Source organism: Heptranchias perlo, chromosome 28 (assembly GCF_035084215.1).
Source record: "Heptranchias perlo isolate sHepPer1 chromosome 28, sHepPer1.hap1, whole genome shotgun sequence".
Lineage (NCBI taxonomy): Eukaryota > Metazoa > Chordata > Chondrichthyes > Hexanchiformes > Hexanchidae > Heptranchias > Heptranchias perlo.
Window position 1 is genome coordinate 265278 of NC_090352.1, and position 21748 is coordinate 287025.

General features: G+C 46.6%; 1 protein-coding gene across 2 annotated transcripts in view; it reads left to right on the top strand.

Annotated features, from left to right (window-relative positions):
- The window catches only part of LOC137344767 (carbohydrate-responsive element-binding protein-like), a 400141-nt gene that overhangs the window by 249099 nt on the left and 129294 nt on the right, over window positions 1–21748 (top strand). For both annotated transcript variants that reach the window (XM_068007895.1, XM_068007893.1), the window contains 3 exons: window positions 1016–1135; window positions 6234–6361; window positions 13412–13535. In XM_068007895.1, the coding sequence (XP_067863996.1) occupies window positions 1016–1135; window positions 6234–6361; window positions 13412–13535 (372 nt within the window). The remainder of the gene's footprint in view (window positions 1–1015; window positions 1136–6233; window positions 6362–13411; window positions 13536–21748) is intronic.

The following is a 21748-nucleotide window of genomic DNA, read 5'->3' on the forward strand; positions in this document are numbered from 1 at the left end:
CCCCTGCTCTTTCCCCATAGCACTGTAAAAAACTTTCCCTTGAAGTAGTTACCCAATTCCCATTTGAATATTGAATCTGCTTCCACCGCTCTTTCAGGCAGTGAATTCCAGATCAGAACAACTCGCTGCGTAAAAAAATGTTTCCTCATGTCGCCTCTGGTTCTTTTGCCGATCACCTTAAATCTGTGTCCTCTGGTTACTGACCCTTCTGCCACTGGAAACAGTTTCTCCTTATTTACTCTATCAAGACCCTTCATGATTTTGAACACCTCTATTAAATCTCCTCTTAACCTTCTCTGCTCTAAGGAGAACAATCCCAGCTTCTCCAGTCTCTCCACATAACTGAAGTCCCTTATCCCTGGTACCATTCTGGTAAATCTCCCCTGCACCCTCTCTAAGGCCTTGACATCCTTCCTAAAGTGTGGTGCCCAGAATTGAACACAATACTCCAGCTGAGGTCTAACCAGTGTTTTATAAAGGTTTAACATAACGTCCTTGCTTTTGTACTCTATGCCTCTGTTTATAAAGCCCAGAACCCATATGCTTTTTTAACAGCCTTCTCAAAGATTTGTGTTTGTGCACCCCCAGGTCTCTCAGTTCCTTCACCCCCTTTAAAATTAGTTTATATTGCCTCTCCTCATTCTTCCTACCAAAATGCATCACTTCACACTTCTCTGCATTAAATTCCATCTGCCGTGTGTCTGCCCATTCCACCAGTCTGTCTCTGTCCTCCTGAAGAGAGCTCGGCTGATGGGGAGATTGTAGGCCAGTTACAGATCCGCCCAATATTGTGACCATTAATTTAAATGAAGGAAAATCTGGCAATGTATATTACTGATATTCCTCTTTGCTCTCTGTCCAGACAATGCGTAAAGATAATAAGGAGCTAGTGAACGAGACTGCTCTCTGATACAGACCACAGTGCAGTGTCTCCAGGTACTAACTCAGACCCGGGGTGAGGGATTGTCCAGACTTGTTGAACACCCTTGGTGCCCTTTTCTCTTGTCTCTGGTAGTTGGAGAGTAACTGGATCACTCACATCTCTGCCGAACAGAAAAGGCGTTTCAACATCAAGCTGGGTTTTGACACCTTGCACCGCCTGGTAACGTCCCTCGACTCCCAGCCGGGGGTGAAGGTGAGACCACTCTGCCCCTTTACTCTGCTTTCTTCATTAGTACTGATACTTTAGATTGAAGATAGAGATGATACAATGTGATGTGTGATGTTTAACAGTCATCTCTCGTATACCAGGTGACTAAAGCACTTGTTCCTCTCACTCATTTACAAACATAGAAACATAGAAATTAGGAGCAGGAGTAGGCCATTCGGCCCTTCGAGCCTGCTCCGCCATTCAATATGATCATGGCTGATCCTCTATCTCAATACCATATTCCCACTCTCTCCCCATACCCCTCGATGCCTTTTGTGTCTAGAAATCTATCTCGCTCCTTCTTAAATATATTCAGTGACTTGGCCTCCACAGCCTTCTGTGGTAGAGAATTCCACAGGTTCACCACCCTCTGAGTGAAGAAATTTCTCCTCATCTCAGTCCTAAATGTCCTACCCCATATCCTGAGACTGTGACCCCTCGTTCTGGACCCCCCCAGCCAGGGGAAACATCCTCCCTGCATCCAGTCTGTCGAGCCCTGTCAGAATTTTATATGTTTCAATGAGATCACCTCTCATTCTTCTAAACTCGAGTGAATACAGGCCGAGTCGACCCAATCTCTCCTCATATGACAGTCCTGCCATCCCAGGAATCAGTCTGGTGAACCTTCGCTGCACTCCCTCTATGGCAAGTATATCCTTTCTTAGGTAAGGAGACCAAAACTGTACACAATACTCCAGGTGTGGTCTCACCAAGGCCCTGTATAACTGCAGTAAGACATCCTTGCTCCTATGCTCAAATCCTCTTGCAATGAAGGCCAACATACCATTTGCCTTCCTCACTGTTTGCTGTATCTGCATATTTGCTTTCAGTGACTGGTGTACACTTTGTACATCAACATTCCCCAATCTATCACCTATTTAGATCTGGTTTGATAATTAATGTCCCTTCATGATAGAACAGTCATGGCAGAATTGTGATGTGCTCACTATGCAAATGAGCCTAGAGGGACAGCAAGTGGAGCAGGAGAGAGAGGGGCAGGAGGGGGAGGGGCAGGAGGGCGAGGGGCAGGAGAGGGAGGGGCAGGAGGGGGAGGGGCAGGAGGGGGAGGGGCAGGAGAGAGGGGGAGGGGGAGGGGCAGGAGAGAGAGGGACAGGAGGCGGAGGGGCAGGAGGGAGAGGGGCAGGAGGGAGAGGGGCAGGAGGGAGAGGGGCAGGAGAGAGAGGGGCAGGAGAGAGAGGGGCAGGGGTTAGTGATTGGACCTGGAGCGACTGACACACAGGTACTGGAGAGAGGACAGAAAACAGCTGGACAGAGATATAAAGGACAGCTGGACAGAGGGCTATAAAGGACAGCAAACGTGGACGGGGAGATATAAAGAACAGAACACACCTGGATGGGATATAAAGAACAGAAAACAGCTGGGCAGGGAGATATAAAAGACAGAAAACAGCTGGACAGAGAGAAACAAAAGACAGAAAACAGCTGGACAGGAAATAAAGAACAGAAAACAGCTGGACAGGGATATAAAGGACGGCAAACAGGTGGAAGGGAGATATAAAGAACAGAAAACAACTGGACAGGACTATAAAGGACAGAAAAAAGCCGGACAGAGATATCAAAGACAGAAAGCAGCTGGACAGAAATATAAAGGACAGCCAACAGCTGACAGAGAGATGTAAAGTAGAGAAAACAGCTGGACAGAGAGATATAAAGGCCAGAAAACAGTTAGGAAGATCAATATAATGGGCAGAAAACAGCTGGACAGGGAGACAGAAAGGACAGAAACAGCTGGACAAAGATATAAAGGGCAGAAGACAGCTGGGCCGAGAGATATAAAGGACAGAAAATAATCGGGCAGAAAGATATCAAAGACAGCAAGCGGCTGGGCAGAGAGATTATAAAGGACAGAAAACAGCTGGACATTCAGTTCATCGCTTATAGAACCATTCCCTTTCCCCATACCCGCTATATCTGGAGGACAGTCCATGTCCTAATAACCCTCTACATGAAAACATTCAAACTCCTTTCATTATTTCTGTGATGATCTTAAATTTATATCTTCCATTTTGAATCACTGGCCAATACGAATAACCTTTCCCAAATAGTTATTAAAATTCCTCATAATGTTGAATTCCACTATCAGATCTCCTCTTAACCTTCTTTGTTCAAATGAAAAGGGGATAGTTTTTCTAGTCCCTCATCATAACTAAAGCTTCTAGTCCTTGAGGACATCTTAGTGAATCTCTTCTGCACCCCCTCCTTGGCCTTAACATCTTTCCTACACTAAGGCACCAAAACTGGACACAATATAGTAACTGCACCCCAACCGATGAACTGGGTTACCTCTTTGTTATTGTATTCTATAGCCTTCGTCACAAGTTTCGGATCTGCTGTAAGATATTATCTGGGGTACAGGGGTGCTGGCCACAACCATAAGTGGTTTCAACATCTTATGTTCAGGAGAGTGCCCATACTGCTCAGTCATTAATTATGCAACACCATAACCCAGGAGCGTAACAATGGGACTGCCTTGTGATCTGAACTCAATATCGTGTCTTTCACACAGGCACCCACCTGTTCTTCACACAAACGTGACTCCAGGATGGTATGTTGCCTCCCTGGTGCTAGGGTCAAGGATGTCACGGAGCGGCTGCATGGCATTCTGGAGGGGGAGGGTGAACAGCCAGTAGTCGTGGTCCGTATCGGTACCAATGACATCGGTAAAAAAAGGGATGAGGCCCTGCAAGGTGAATTTAAGGAGTTAGGAGATAAATTAAAAAGCAGGACTTCAAAGGTAGTGATCTCAGGATTACTACCGGTGCCACGTGCTAGTGAGTATAGGAACAGGAGAATAGACCAGATGAATGCGTGGCTGCAGGGATGGTGTAGGAGGGAGGGATTTAGATTCCTGGGACATTGGGACTGGTTCTGGGGAAGGTGGGACCTGTACAAGCGGGACGGGTTACACCCGAGCAGGACCGGGACCGATGTCCTCGCGGGGGTGTTTGCTGGTGCTGTTGGGGAAGGTTTAAACTAGAATGGCAGGGGGATGGGATCCTGAGCAGGGAGACAGAGGAGGGGGAAACAAGGATAGAAACAAAAGACAGAAAGGGAAGAAGCAATCGTGGAAGGCAGAGAAAACAAGGACAAGAAACAAATCGGGCCATAGTGCAAAATAAAACTAAGATGACTAGCAATCTTAAAAAGACAAGTCTAAAGGCATTGTGTCTTAATGCGCGGAGCATTCGCAATAAGGTAGATGAATTAACAGCGCAGATAGATATTAACAGTTATGATATACTTGCGATTACGGAGACATGGCTGCAGGGTGACCAAGGATAGGAACTGAATATCCAGGGGTATTCAATATTTAGGAAGGACAGGGAAAAGGGGAAAGGAGGTGGGGTAGCATTGTTAGTAAAGGAGGAAATCAATGCAACAGTGAGGAAGGATATTGGCTCAGAAAATCACAATGTGGAGTCTGTATGGGTGGAGCTAAGAAACACCAAGGGGCAGAAAATGTTGGTGTGGGTTGTCTATAGACCCCCAAACAGTAGTGGAGATTTAGGGGAGGGCATTAAACAGGAAATTAGAGACGCATGCAAGAAGGGTACAACTATAATCATGGGTGACTTTAATTTACATATAGATTGGTCAAACCAAATTAGCAATAATACAGTGGGGGAGGAATTCCTGGAGTGTGGACGTGATGGTTTTCTAGACCAATACGTTGAGGAACCAACTTGAGAACAGGCAATCCTAGACTGGGTATTGTGCAATGAGAAAGGATTAATTAACAATCTTGTTGTGTGGGGTCCCTTAGGGAAGAGCGACCATAACATGATAGAATTCCTCATTAAGATGGAGAGTGAAGTAGTCGAATCCGAAACTAGGGTCCTGAATCTAAATGAAGGAAATTACGAAAGTATGAGGTGCTATGATAGATTGGGGAACTTTACTAAAAGGGATGACGGTGGATAGGCAATGGCTAATATTTAAAGAACGTGTGCAGGAATTACAACAATTATTCATTCCTGTCTGGCACAAAAATAAAACAGGAAAAGTGGCTCAACCGTGGCTTACAAAAGAAATTAGGGATAGTATTAGATCCAAAGAGGAGACATATAAAATTGCCAGAAAAAGCGGCAAACCTGAGAATTGGGAGCAGTTCAGAATTCAGCAAAGGAGGACAAAGAGATTGATCAAGAGGGGAAAATAGAGTATGAGAGTAATCTAGCAGGGAACATAAAAACTGACTGTAAAAGCTTCTATAAATATGTCAAGAGAAAAAGATTAGTGAAGACAAATGTAGGTCCCTTACAGTCAGAAATGGGGGAAATTATAACCAAAGAGGGGTCACAGTCTCAGGATACGGGGTATGCCATTTAGAACCGAGATGAGGAGAAATTTCTTCACTCAGAGGGTGGTGAACCTGTGGAATTCTCTACCACAGAAGGCAGTGGAGGCCAAGTCATTAGATGTATTCAAGAAGGAGATAGATATATTTCTTAAAGCTAAAGGGAGCAAGGGATATGGGGAAAAAGCGGGAACAGGGTACTGAGTTAGACGATCATTTTGAATGTTGGAGCAGGCCCGAAGGGCTGAATGGCCTACTCTTGCTCCTATTTTCTATGTTTCTGTTCTTTCCAAAGACGGCCGGAGAAAACACTTCAGTGAGAGGAAGCTAGTTGCAAATTCTTCTTTTACTAACATCAAGAGTATAAAAGTAGAAAACTTATAAACCCTGTCCCTTTCATGCCTGATTCACTTGTTTTTGACATTCCCTTCCTTTCTAGTTAAAACTGACCTGTATCAACCTCCAGCTCTAGGCCAGGCTGGCACCTCCTGTTTAAAATCTGACTGACACTGAGGGGGCGATTTTAACCGAGAGCGGGATCTGTCTGTGGGGGGAGGGAGGGAGCTCTTCAAATTTCATTGTCAACCAACTGTTAAATCTCAACCTAGTCTTCTCTACTGCAGTGGAAATGGTCCCAGTATCTCACCTCCCTTTTCACAACTATAGTCCCTCATCCCTGGCATCATCCTTCTGCTTTTGAAATCCAAATGAACAGTTGGTTTTATTTCTCTCAGGCACACTCTTTCTCTTGTGTGGTTCCTGCAGGTGAGCAAGGCCACCACTCTGCGGAAGACAGCAGAGTACATTGTCAAACTACAGCAGGAACGGGCACAGACACAGGAAGAGGTGCAAAGAATTCGGGAAGATATCGAGAAGATCAATGCCGCGATCAAGTAGGATTTTCCAAACAAATCTTTTAGCCACTGCAGTGTAGAGGGAGCTTTACTCTGAATCTAACCCGTTCTGTACCTGCCCTGGGAGTGTTTGATGGGACAGTGTAGAGGGAGCTTTACTCTGAATCTAACCCATTCTGTACCTGTCCCTGGGAGTGTTTGGTGGGACAGAGTAGGGGGAGCTTTACTCTGAATCTAACCCATTCTGTACCTGTCCCTGGGAGTGTTTGGTGGGACAGAGTAGGGGGAGCTTTACTCTGAATCTAACCCGTGCTGTTCCTGCCCTGGGAGTGTTTGGTGGGACAGTGTAGAGGGAGCTTTACTCTGAATCTAACTCGTGCTGCATGGGGTAGGGTCTCCACACATGGCTTCTGGAAAAGAAGGTCATGTCTCACGGAGATGGTTGGTGGATGGTGTAGCTCTGTCATTGTGTACTTGGATTTTGAAGAAGTTTTTGACAAGGTTCCACCCAAGAGGCTGTAAGATTGGAGGGCAGATCCCGGATTGGATAAAGGATTAGTTGCATTCTCATAGACAGAATGTAATGGTGGTGTTTCTGCATGGGGCCCGATTATGAGTGGAGTCCTGCAGGAGTCGGTGTTAGGTTTGTTACTCTTCACAACCTGTAGTAATGATCTGGATGAAGGCGTTGGGGAATTCTCTGTAAGTTTTTAGACACAAAGATTTGAGTGTGTGTGGGGGATGGGCCTGAGTCTGACAGATGTCATTTAATATCAATAAATGCATGTGAGTAGGGTCCATGACAGACTTGTGTATACACCGTGCAAGGCTCCATACTTACTGTTGAGCGGGAAAGGGATCTCTGTATTAATAGAACACGAGTCTCTGAAGGTTCATGGCCTGGTGGGTGAGGCTATAGGGAAAGCAAATAGAGCAGGGGGGTGTAGAGATCGGGCAATCCAATATAATACAAAGGACACCATACTGCCCTTGTATAAGACTTTGGTTAGACCTCATCTAGAATACTGCGTCCAATTTTGGTCCCCTCACATGGGGTGATGTAGAGACCCTGGAACAGGTTCAGAGGGAGGCCACTCGACTGATACATGGTGGTCCATTTTAACCCCCAGCAGGTTTCGTGTGGGCGGAGGGAACGGGGCAAGTCAAAACGCCATGGGCTATTTTAACTCCTGGGCCTCATCTGCAAGCTGCCGGTCAGTTGCCCACCTGAAATGGGAGAAATCCGTCAGCTGACCAGCGGCAGGAGAGGATGTTGAGGTGGCTCGAGGTCACCGGCCAGCACCAGAGGGAGGTGATAGGCAGGGGGTTTTAGGCGGGTCTCACAGGAGGGAAGGGTCTGGGGCAGGAGAGGCCACAATGTTCCCTGTGGAGCCTGGAGGAGCCCCCTCCCTCAGGACCCTACAGGGGACAGTTTTTCACTTACCTTGGAGGCCTTGTCATCCTTCCCGGCAGCTGCCCACCCTCCTTCACCTGGCGGGAAAGCCTCGCTGCTCAGCCCTGGGTAAAATGCAGTCAGGTCCGCAGTTCGCATTAATTGATGAGACCCCTGCCTGCATCTGGCCTCCCCTCAGACACCAAACTCAGTGAAAGGCTAGCAGCATTCCAGGCAGACCGAGTTTAAAAGCCCTTGTTTACCACGACATGCTTAAAGAGCAGAGTCTGTTTACTCCAGAAAAACAGAGACTTTGGGGAAATTTGATTGAGTTTTTTAAACTAATGAAGGGACTGGACTGTGTCCAGGTGGATCAGTGAACTGTTTGAGTTAGATACTTTAGAGACAACAGGGGACATGAATTACGTAACCGTGGAACAAGGTTAGATGTCAGCAGGCGTTTCTTTTTGCAAAGGTCATTGACCTCTGGAATGAGGATCTGGGAAAGTTGATGGCTGTGGGGAATATCACAGTGTACAGGTAGATGGGTATTGGGGATATCACGGTGTACAGGTAGATGGGTATTGGGGATATCACAGTGTACAGGTAGATGGGTATTGGGGCTATCACAGTGTACAGGTAGATGGGTATTGGGGATATCACAGTGTACAGGTAGATGAGGTATTGGGGATATCGCAGTGTATAGGTAGATGGGTATTGGGGATATCGCAGTGTACAGGTGGGTGGGTATTGGGGATATCACAGTGTACAGGTAGATGGGTATTGGGGATATCACGGTGTACAGGTAGATGGGTATTGGGGATATCACAGTGTACAGGTGGGTGGGTATTGGGGATATCACAGTGTACAGGTGGGTGGGTATTGGGGATATCACAGTGTACAGGTGGGTGGGGTATTGAATGATATCACAGTGTACAGGTAGATGAGATATTGGGGATATCACAGTGTACAGGTAGATGGGTATTGGGGATATCGCAGTGTACAGGTGGGTGGGTATTGGGGATATCACAGTGTACAGGTAGATGGGTATTGGGGATATCACGGTGTACAGGTGGGTGGGTATTGGGGATATCACAGTGTACAGGTGGGTGGGGTATTGAATGATATCACAGTGTACAGGTAGATGAGATATTGGGGATATCACAGTGTCCTGGTAGATGAGATATTGGGGATATCACAGTGTACAGGTAGATGGGTATTGGGGATATCACAGTGTACAGGTAGATGGGTATTGGGGATATCGCAGTGTACAGGTGGGTGGGGTATTGAATGATATCACAGTGTACAGGTAGATGAGATATTGGGGATATCACAGTGTACAGGTGGGTGGGTATTGGAGATATCACAGTGTACAGGTAGATGTTATATTGGGGATATCACATTGTACAGGTAGATGTGATATTGTGGATATCACAGTGTACAGGTAGATGGGGAATTGAATGATATCACGATGTACAGGTAGATGGGTATTGGGAATATCACAGTGTACAGGTAGATGGGTATTGGGGATATCACAGTGTACAGGTAGATGGGTATTGGGGATATCGCAGTGTACAGGTGGGTGGGTATTGGGGATATCACGGTGTACAGGTAGATGGGTATTGGGGATATCACAGTGTACAGGTCGATGGGTATTGGGGATATCACAGTGTACAGGTAGATGGGTATTGGGGATATCACAGTGTACAGGTGGGTGGGTATTGGGGATATCACAGTGTACAGGTGGGTGGGGTATTGAATGATATCACAGTGTACAGGTAGATGAGATATTGGGGATATCACAGTGTACAGGTGGGTGGGTATTGGAGATATCACAGTGTACAGGTGGGTGGGGTATTGAATGATATCACAGTGTACAGGTAGATGAGATATTGGGGATATCACAGTGTCCTGGTAGATGAGATATTGGGGATATCACAGTGTACAGGTAGATGGGTATTGGGGATATCACAGTGTACAGGTAGATGGGTATTGGGGATATCACAGTGTACAGGTAGATGAGATATTGGGGATATCACAGTGTACAGGTAGATGGGTATTGGGGATATCGCAGTGTACAGGTGGGTGGGGTATTGAATGATATCACAGTGTACAGGTAGATGAGATATTGGGGATATCACAGTGTACAGGTAGATGGGTATTGGGGATATCGCAGTGTACAGGTGGGTGGGTATTGGGGATATCACAGTGTACAGGTAGATGGGTATTGGGGATATCACGGTGTACAGGTGGGTGGGTATTGGGGATATCACAGTGTACAGGTAGATGGGTATTGGGGATATCACGGTGTACAGGTGGGTGGGTATTGGGGATATCACAGTGTACAGGTGGGTGGGGTATTGAATGATATCACAGTGTCCTGGTACATGAGATATTGGGGATATCACAGTGTCCTGGTAGATGAGATATTGAGGATATCACAGTGTACAGGTAGATGAGATATTGGGGATATCACAGTGTACAGGTAGATGGGTATTGGGGATATCACAGTGTACAGGTAGATGTGATATTGGGGATATCACATTGTACAGGTAGATGTGATATTGTGGATATCACAGTGTACAGGTAGATGGGGAATTGAATGATATCACGGTGTACAGGTAGATGGGTATTGGGAATATCACAGTGTACAGGTAGATGTGTATTGGGGATATCACAGTGTACAGGTAGATGGGTATTGGGGATATCACAGTGTACAGGTGGGTGGGTATTGGGGATATCACGGTGTACAGGTAGATGGGTATTGGGGATATCACAGTGTACAGGTCGATGGGTATTGAGGATATCACAGTGTACAGGTAGATGGGTATTGGGGATATCACAGTGTACAGGTGGGTGGGGTATTGAATGATATCACAGTGTACAGGTAGATGGGTATTGGGGATATCACAGTGTACAGGTAGATGAGATATTGGGGATATCACAGTGTACAGGTAGATGGGTATTGGGGATATCGCAGTGTACAGGTGGGTGGGTATTGGGGATATCACAGTGTACAGGTAGATGGGTATTGGGGATATCACGGTGTACAGGTGGGTGGGTATTGGGGATATCACAGTGTACAGGTGGGTGGGGTATTGAATGATATCACAGTGTACAGGTAGATGAGATATTGGGGATATCACAGTGTCCTGGTAGATGAGATATTGAGGATATCACAGTGTACAGGTAGATGGATATTGGGGATATCACAGTGTACAGGTAGATGTGATATTGGGGATATCACATTGTACAGGTAGATGTGATATTGTGGATATCACAGTGTACAGGTAGATGGGGAATTGAATGATATCACGGTGTACAGGTAGATGGGTATTGGGAATATCACAGTGTACAGGTAGATGGGTATTGGGGATATCACAGTGTACAGGTAGATGGGTATTGGGGATATCACAGTGTACAGGTGGGTGGGTATTGGGGATATCACGGTGTACAGGTAGATGGGTATTGGGGATATCACAGTGTACAGGTCGATGGGTATTGGGGATATCACAGTGTACAGGTAGATGGGTATTGGGGATATCACAGTGTACAGGTGGGTGGGTATTGGGGATATCACAGTGTACAGGTGGGTGGGGTATTGAATGATATCACAGTGTACAGGTAGATGAGATATTGGGGATATCACAGTGTACAGGTAGATGGGTATTGGGGATATCGCAGTGTACAGGTAGAAGGGTATTGGGGATATCACAGTGTACAGTTCGATGAGGTATTGGGGATATCACAGTGTACAGGTGGGTGGGGTATTGAATGATAGGCCCCATGGTCTCCTAGAAATTGTTTCATTCGCCTTCGAGGGTCGAAGAGGAATTTCCCAGAATTCTTTTGCCCTTGACTTGGCCTTTGATTTGTTACCTGTATTCCTGCTACTATCGTGAGGTCACATGACTGCTGGTGGCTCGGAACCTTGGGGGTCATGGTGTTTAGTTGCAACATGACTGAAAGGACAAGCTCAATAGACCAGCTGGTCTTTCGCTGTCCGTCATCATCAGATGAGCAAGTGGTCTTCCTGCAGCAGATGAAGTTTTATTACATGGAATTACATAGATTGTACAGCACTGAAACAGGCCATTCGGCCCAACTGATCCATTCCAGTGTTTATGCAGTCTGTGCCCGCATGCAGCAAGACCTGGACAACATCCAGACTTGGGCTGATAAGTGGCAAGTAACATTACGCCAGACAAGTGCCAGAGAGTCTAACCACCTCCCCTTGACATTCAACGGCATTACCATCGCCGAATCCCCCACCATCAGCATCCTGGGGGTCACCATTGACCAGAAACTTAACACAAACACTGGCTACAAGAGCAGGCCAGAGGCTGGGTATTCTGTGGCAAGTGACTCACCTCCTGACTCCCCAAAGCCTTTCCATCATCTACAAAGCACAAGTCAGGAGTGTGATGGAATACTCTCCACTTGCCTGGATGAGTGCAGCTCCAACAACACTCAAGAAGCTCGACACCATCCAGGACAAAGCAGCCCGCTTGATTGGCACCCCATTCACCACCCTAAACATTCACTCCCTTCACCACCAGCGTACCGTGGCTGCAGTGTGTACCATCCACAGGATGCACTGCAGCAACTCGCCAAGGCTTCTTCGACAGCAGCTCCCAAACCCACGACCTCTACCACCTAGAAGGACAAGGGCAGCAGGCGCATGGGAACAACACCACCTGCACGTTCCCCTCCAAGTCACACACCATCCCGACTTGGAAATATATCGCCGTTCCTTCATCGTCGCTGGGTCAAAATCCTGGAACTCCCTTCCTAACAGCACTGTGGGAGAACCTTCACCACACGGACTGCAGCGGTTCAAGAAGGCGGCTCACCACCACCTTCTCAAGGGCAATTAGGGATGGGCAATAAATGCCGGCCTCGCCAGCGACGCCCACATCCCATGAATGAATAAAAAATGCTCCACAGAAGACTCCTCCCACTCTTCTTCATCTAACCCTATCAACATATCCTTCTATGCCTTTCTCCCTCATATGTTTACCTATCTTCCCCATAAATGCATCTATGCTATTCGCCTCAACTATTCTTGTGGTAGTGAATTCCACATTCTAACCTCTATATTTATAGCCCTTAATTCTGGTCTCCCCTGTAAGTGGGAAACATCTTCTCTCCGTCTACCCTATCAAACCCTTTTATAATCTTAAACACCTCCATCAGGCCACTCGTTAGTCTTCTCTTTTCTATAGAAAAAGGCCACAGCCTGTTCAATCTTTCCTGATAGGTAGAACCTCTCAGTTCTGGTATCATCCATGTGAATCTTTTTTGCACCTTCTCCAATGCCTCTATATCCTTTTTATAATATGGAGACCAGAACTGTTCACAGTACTCCAAGTGTGGTCTAATCAAGGTTCTATATAAGTTTAATATAACTTCCCCGCTTTTCAATTCTATCCCTCTAGAAATAAACCCCACTGCTTGATTTGCCTTTTTTATGGCCGTATTAACCTGCGTCGCTGCTTTTAGTGATTTGTGTACCTGTACCCCCAGATCCCTTTGCTCCTCTATCCCATTTAGACTCTTATTATCCAAGTGTGTGGCCTCCTTATTCTTCCTACCAAAATGCACCACCTCACACTGATCTATATTGAAATCCATTTGCCAATTACACGCCCATTCTGCAAGTTTATTAATGTCTGCCTTTATCTTCTCATTTACAGCATCTGTCAGCAGCAGCTTCCTGCCACAGGTGTGCCCGTCACCCGGCAACGCTTCAGACAGATGAGAGAGATGTTCAGTGAGTACGTGCGAGTGCGGACTCTACACAACTGGAAATTCTGGATCGTATCCTTTTATCAGCTCCTTAATCAGCTGTTTCCATTTTAATCAAGTTATGACTAAAATAGTGGCAATAATGGCTGGTTCACAGAGCAGATGTGGTAGGTTAAGTCCCAGGACTGGGTCACTGTGTTCTCCACCGTAAATCAGTTCTCAGTTAAACCACTGAATGGAGCTTCTTGAGATAGAAATAACCTTTCATGGTGGTTGGCAGATAATGAGGGTTGTTCAACTCCTGGAGGCACCAGGTCTGCCCATTCTACCCCCGAGGGGCCATCGGCGGGGGCACCAGGTCTGCCCATTCTACCCCCGAGGGGCCATCGGCGGGGGCACCAGGTCTGCCCATTCTACCCCCGAGGGGCCATTGGCGGGGGCACCAGGTCTGCCCATTCTACCCCCGAGGGGCCATCGGCGGGGGCACCAGGTCTGCCCATTCTACCCCCGAGGGGCCATCGGCGGGGGTACCAGGTCTGCCCATTCTACCCCCGAGGGGCCATCGGTGGGGGCACCAGGTCTGCCCACTCTATCCCCGAGGGGCTATCGGCCGGGGCACCAGGTCTGCCCATTCTACCCCCGAGGGGCCATTGGCGGGGGCACCAGGTCTGCCCATTCTACCCCCGAGGGGCCATTGGCGGGGGCACCAGGTCTGCCCACTCTATCCCCGAGGGGCTATCGGCCGGGGCACCAGGTCTGCCCATTCTACCCCCGAGGGGCCATTGGCGGGGGCACCAGGTCTGCCCACTCTACCCCCGAGGGGCCATTGGCGGGGGCACCAGGTCTGCCCACTCTATCCCCGAGGGGCTATCGGCCGGGGCACCAGACATGGAGCTGGTAACTAGTTGTGCTCCAGCAGTGTTAAAGTCCCAGGCTGAAGGGGTGCTGTAGTGTTGTGGTTATGTTACTGGACTAATATTCCAGAGAGCATGAGTTCAAATCTCACCATGATAGTTTGAGAATTTGAATTCAGTTTTTTAATAATCTGGAAATTTTAAAAAGCCATTTTTTTAACTCAGTAAAAGTGACCATGAAGCTGTCAGATTGTTGTATAAACTCAATTAGTTCACTAATGTCCTTCGGGGAAGGAAACCTGCCGTCCTTACCCGGTCTGGGCCTACACGTGTCTCCAGTCTCACACCAACGTGATTGACTCTAACTGCCCTTTGAAGTAGCCGAGCAAATTGCTCGACCCGTTACCCACAGTGGTTAAAGGAGAAGGCCCACCACCACCTCCTCAGGGCAACCAGGGACGGGCAATAAATAACGGCCCTGCCAGCAACGCCCACATCCTGAGAATTAATTTTTTAAAAGCTAAAAGCTGCCTCATTCTGTGACAGAAGTTCAGTTTTCACATACAACTAAGAGTTGCTGCCATCCTGGGAGGGAGGGGATTCAGGGCAGGGGAGACCTAAACATTGCTTGTGGGGCCCAGAGGAACACGCCTGCTCCCCCGGGCCCCTCAAACACAAATAAAAAAACTTACCCGGAGGGCATAATTACCAACACCACACCACCCTTACTGGGATATTTACACTGTCCCTTCTTCATTACTGGCTCAATATCGTAGGCTTTTACTGTCTCGATGGCTGGAACGAGAGAATTTAAACCCAGTGAGCAGAAAATACGGATCCAAGCAATAGTGATAGAGGCTCTGCTGCCTCCAGTGAAAGAAAGAGCCAACCCCAAGATTCAAACTCTGATCTACAAAGAGGGGGTGAAATATTTTAAAGCGACAGTGCTACCGGGCAGAATTACCCTTGTGAGATGACAGTAATCTTCATCTGTTATATTGAACAAATGGGGAAAAATCTGTTTTTTTCCCTGTTTATTTTTCCAGCTACAATTCAGGAGGAGCTTTTGCTGCAGGGCCTGCCGTGTTCCTTTCCTGCTGTGGTCATTTCCTGCCGTGTTCCTTTCCTGCCGTGGTCCTTTCCTGCTGGTGTCATTTCCTGCCGTGGTCCTTTCCTGCCGTGGTCATTTCCTGCCGTGGTCATTACCTGCTGGTGTCATTTCCTGCCGTGGTCATTTCCTGCCGTGGTCATTTCCTGCCGTGTTCCTTTCCTGCCGTGGTCCTTTCCTGCTGTGGTCCTTTCCTGCTGGTGTCATTTCCTGCCGTGGTCCTTTCCTGCCGTGGTCCTTTCCTGCCGTGTTCCTTTCCTGCTGGTGTCATTTCCTGCCGTGGTCCTTTCCTGCCGTGGTCATTTCCTGCCGTGTTCCTTTCCTGCTGGTGTCATTTCCTGCCGTGGTCCTTTCCTGCCGTGGTCCTTTCCTGCTGTGGTCATTTCCTGCCGTGGTCATTTCCTGCCGTGGTCCTTTCCTGCTGTGGTCATTTCCTGCCGTGGTCATTTCCTGCCATGGTCCTTTCCTGCCGTGGTCCTTTCCTGCTGGTGTCATTTCCTGCCGTGGTCCTTTCCTGCTGGTGTCATTTCCTGCCGTGTTCCTTTCCTGCTGGTGTCATTTCCTGCCGTGGTCCTTTCCTGCCGTGGTCATTTCCTGCCGTGGTCCTTTCCTGCCGTGGTCATTACCTGCCGTGGTCATTACCTGCCGTGGTCATTACCTGCCGTGGTCATTTCCTGCTGCTTTCATTTCTGGTCCAGCTTCGAGACTTGCACCTCTTACTGTTTGCCTCAAACACTGTCAGTTCCAGCCAGCTGACAACTTATCCTGTTTATTTAGATTTTGATTTGACTCAGGAACGGAGGGAGACAGAGAGAGTAAATTTCCTTTTGCATATTTCTTTTATTAAGTTTTATTGACTATACATACATCCAATTAATAGCCCAGAATTTCCTCGATCCCATTAACGCTGGTTTCTACACCAATCTTGCCGATGGGAACTTATGCCAATCAAAAAAGATATAAAGATATTTAAGATAGAAAGGGAGAGATAATTGATAAACTAATCAAACTGAGAGAGGATAAAACCCCTGGTCTGGATGGATTACATCCGCACATATTAAAAGAAGTGAAGGCAGCGATAGTAGAGGCACTATTATATATTTATAAAAATTAATTAGAAAAGGGAATAGTGCCAGAGGATTAGCGGACAGCTAATGTTATTCCTGTATTTAAAAAGAGAGATAGAACCAGTCCAGACTAGTTAGCTTAACATTGCTGGTAGGAAAGATAATGGATTAGAAAACCATCCAGAAACCGAAAATAAATGAAGAATAGTCAGCACAGATTTCAAAAGGGAAAGTCATGCTTGACCAACTTTATTGAATTCTTTGAAGAAGTAACAGAAAGAGTAGACAAGGGTAATGCAGTAGAAGTAATATATTTGGATTTTCAAAAGGCCTTTGATAAGGTACCACATTGTAGACTCATGACTAAGGTCCATATTAGGTTTGAGAGGGAGAAGGTGAGTCACAAACCAAGGTTTTAAGTTTAGGTAAGGCTGACTTTAGAGGGATGAGGCAAGAACTGACAACAGACTGGGCAGAACTATTAATGGATAAAACTATAGATGAGCAGTGGGAGATGTTCAAAAAAGTATTTGGTAGAATACAAGACCTGTACATACCCCCTAAAGGGCAAGGACTCGACTTACAGTCGAGGAAGAAGATAAAATACCCGAGATACAAGGAAAACTAAAAATAAATCAAGGGGAGGAACTAACAAGATTCAATACCAGTTCAAAAATGGAGAAACTAATGAGACTAAAGAGAGATAAATCTCCAGGATCCGATGGTTTCCCCCCCAGGGGATTAAAAGTCGGTGAGGAAATTGCAGATGCTTTAATCGTGATCTTCCAAAACTCTCTCGATTCAGGAATTGTCCCCTTGGATTGGAAAATTGCCAATGTCATTATTTAAGAAGGGTGGAAGACCCTTTTAAAATTTTAAAGATTCGATTTTAAAATTCTCATCCTTGTTTTCAAATCCCTCCATGGCCTCACCCCCTCCCAATCTCTGTAACTGGCAGAAGGTGGGAAGTGGTGTTCCATGGGGATCAGTGCTGGGACCACTGTTGTTCACTATTTATACTAACGACTTGGATTCGGGAATTGGAAGTACCATCTTTCAATTGGGCACTTTACAACCTTCCGGACTTAACATTGATTTCAATAACTTCAGATCATTCCCTCTGCTCCCATTTTTTCGGTCAGCAGGTGCTGGTAATGGTTCTGCTGTTGCCATTTTCAGCTCCTCTAGACCCATCTTTTGTTTCTTTACTTGTCCCATTCCCACCCTCCTCGCCTCGCACCATCATCCCTTTTGTTATTTAATCACTCCTGCCCCCCACCCTATCACAGACCTTCCCTTTTGTTCTTTCCCTTCCCTCGCCCTTCCCGCATTCTGTACTTGCTTAAAAACTGTTCAATCTCTGATGGAAGGTCATCGGCTTAAGGAATATAAGCATAAGAAACGGGAGCAGGAGTAGGCCATATGGCCCCTCGAGCCTGCTCCGTCATTCAATCAGATCATGGCTGATCTTCGACCTCAACTCCACTTTCCCGCCTGATCCCCGTATCCCTTGATTCCCCTAGAGTCAAAAAATCTATCGCTCTCAGTCTTGAATATACTCAACGACTGAGCATCCACAGCCCCCTGGGGTAGAGAATTCCAAAGATTCACAAACTCCGAGTGAAGAGATTTCTCCTCATCTCTGTCCTAAATGGCCGACCCCGTATCCTGAGACTATGCCCCCTAGTTCTAGATGCTCCAGCCAGGGGAAACAGCCTCTCAGCATCTACCCTGTCAAGCCCTCTCAGAATCTTATGGGTTTCAATGAAATCATCTCTCATTCTTCTGAACTCCAGAGAGTATAGGCCCATTCTACTCAATCTCTCCTCATAGGACAACCCTCTCATCCCAGGAATCAATCTAGTGAACCTTCATTGCACCACCTCTAAGGCAAGTATATCCTTCCTTAGGTAAGGAGATCAAAACTGTGCACAGTACTCCAGGTGTGGTCTCACCAAAGCCTTGCACAATTGCAGCAAGACTTCCTTACTCTTGTACTCCAACCCCCTTGCAATAAAGGCCAACATACCTATTGCCTTCCTAATTGTTTGCTGTACCTGTATGTTAACTTTCTGTGTTTCCTGTATGAAGACACTCAAATCCCTCTGAACACCAACATTTAATAGTTTTTCATCATTTAAAAAATATTCTGTTTTTCTATTCTTTTGACCTGAAACGTTCAATCTGTTTCTCTCTCCACAGATGCTGCCTGACCTGCTGAGTATTACCAGCATTTTCTGTTTTTATTTCAGATTTCCAGCGTCCACAGTATTTTGCTTTTATTGTAACCATCTATCTAGGTTTGCTGACGACACTAAGTTAGGTGGCACTGTAAATAGTGTAGAAGGAAGCAGAAAGTTGCAAAGGGACATTGATAGATTCAGTGAGTGGGCAAAACTGGGGCAGATGGAGATCAACGTGGGGAAGTGTGAGGTCATCCACTTTAGACCTAACAAAGATCGATCAGAGTATTTTCTAAATGGTGACAAGCCAGGAACTGTGGAGGAGCAGAGAGATTTAGGAGTCCAAGTACAGAAATCACTAAAAGCTAGTGGACAGGTACAAAAAATAATTAAAAAGGCCAATGGAATGTTGGCTTTTTTCTCAAGAGGGCTGGAATACAAAGGGGTGGAAGTTTTGCTCCAGTTATATAAAGCTCTGGTTAGACCACATCTGGAGACTGGGTTCAGTTCTGGACACCGCACCTCAGGAAGGATATATTGGCCTTGGAGGGAGTGCAGTGCAGATTCACCAGAATAATACCGGGGATAAATGGGTTAAATTATGAGGACAGGTTAAATAGGCTGGGCTTATATTCCCTCTAGTATATAAGATTAAGGGGTAATCTAATTGAGGTGTTGAAGATGATTAAAGGATTTGACAGGGTGGATAGAAAGTATTTCCTTCAGGGGTGATGTCAGGAAGCACTTCTTCACACAGAGGGGGGTGGAAATCTGGAACTCTCTCCCCAAAAAGCTGTTGAGTCTGGGGGTCAATTGAAAATTTCAAAACTGGGATTGATAGATTTTTGTTAGGTAAGGGTATTAAGGGATATGGAACCAAGGCAGGTAGATGGAGTTAAGGTATCGATCAGCCATGATCTAATTGAACGCTGGAACAGGCTCGGGGAACTGAATGGCCTCCTCCTGTTTCTATGTTCCTGTGTGGAGTCGGGACAAGTAGCAGAATAGATAGCAAGCTGGCTACAAAACAGAAAAGAGAGTGGGGATTAAGGGTAGTTACACAGACTGGTGGAAGGTGGGAAGTGGTGTTCCACGGGGATCGGTGCTGGGACCACTGTTGTTCACTATTTACATAAACTATTTGGACTCAGGAATCGGAAGTACAATTTCAAAATTTGTGGATGACACCAAATTGGGGGCTATAGTTAATACTGAGGACTGCAGCAAAATACAAGAAGATCTGTAATAAGCTTGCAGAATGGACGTGTAATTGGCAAATGAATTTCAATACAGATAAGTTTGAGGTGGTGCATTTTGCTGGAAGAATAAGGAGGCCACACACTGCTTGGGAAATAAGAGTCTAAATGGGATAGAGGAGCAAAGGGATCGAAGGGTGCAGATACACAAATCACTAAAAGTAGCAACGCAGGTTAATAAGGCCATAAAAATGCAAACAAAGCACGAGCGGCCATTTCGAGAGGAACGGAATTGAAAAGCAGAGCAGTTATGTATCATCATAGTATCACAGTAGGCAAAGCAGAGGAGAAGGCCATTCGGCCCATTGTGTCTGTGCCGGCTCTTTGAAAGAGCTATCCAATTAGTCCCATTCCCCTGCTCTTTCCCCATAACCCTGTAAATAGAGTCATGGAGTCATAGAGTTATACGGCACGGATAGAGGCCCTTCGGCCCATCGTGTCCGCGCCGGCCATCAAGCCCTGTCTACTCTAATCCCATATTCCAGCATTTGGTCCGTAGCCTTGTATGCTATGGCATTTCAAGTGCTCATCCAAATGCTTCTTGAATGTTGTGAGGGTTCCTGCCTCCACAACCCTTTCAGGCAGTGAGTTCCAGAGTCCAACCACCCTCTAGGTGAAAAAGTTCTTTCTCAAATCCCCTCTAAACCTCCCGCCTTTTACCTTGAATCTATGTCCCCTTGTTATAGAACCCTCAACGAAGGGAAAAAGCTCCTTAGTATCCATCCTATCTGTGCCCCTCATAATTTTGTACACCTCAATCATGTCCCCCCTCAGCCTCCTCTGCTCCAAGGAAAACAAACCCAATCTTCCCAGTCTCTCTTCATAGCTGAAGCGCTCCAGCCCTGGTAACATCCTGGTGAATCTCCTCTGCACCCTCTCCAAAGCGATCACATCCTTCCTGTAGTGTGGCGACCAGAACTGCACACAGTACTCCAGCTGTGGCCTAACCAGTGTTTTATACAGCTCCATCATAACCTCCTTGCTCTTATATTCTATGCCTCGGCTAATAAAGGCAAGTATCCCATAAGCCTTCTTTACCACCTTATCTACCTGTTCCGCCGCCTTCAGGGATCTGTGAACTTGCACACCAAGATCCCTCTGACCTTCTGTCTTGCCTAGGGTCCTCCCATTCATTGTGTATTCCCTTGCCTTGTTCGTCCCTCCAAAGTGCATCACCTCGCACTTTTCCGGGTTAAATTCCATTTGCCACTGTTCCGCCCATCTGACCAACCCATTGATATCGTCCTGCAGACTGAGGCTATCCTCCTCGCTATTTACCACCCTACCAATTTTTGTATCATCAGCGAACTTACTGATCATACCTTTTACATTCATATCCAAGTCATTAATGTAGACCACAAACAGCAAGGGACCCAGCACCGATCCCTGTGGTACCCCACTGGCCACAGGCTTCCAGTCACAAAAACAACCTTCGACCATTACCCTCTGCCTTCTGCCACTAAGCCAGTTTTGTATCCAAAGTGCCAAGGCACCCTGGATTCCATGAGCTCGTACCTTCTTGACCAGTCTCCTGTGGGGGACTTTATCGAAGGCCTTACTGAAACCCATGTATACCACATCCACTGCGTTACCCTCATCCACACGCCTAGTCACCCCCTCAAAAAATTCAATCAAATTAGTCAGACATGATCTTCCCTTGACAAAGCCATGTTGACTATCCCTGATTAATCCTTGCTTCTCCAAGTGGAGACTAATTTTGTCCTTCAGAATTTTTTCCAATAATTTTCCTACCACTGATGTTAGGCTCACTGGCCTGTAGTTCCCCGGTTTTTCCCTACTCCCCTTCTTGAATAATG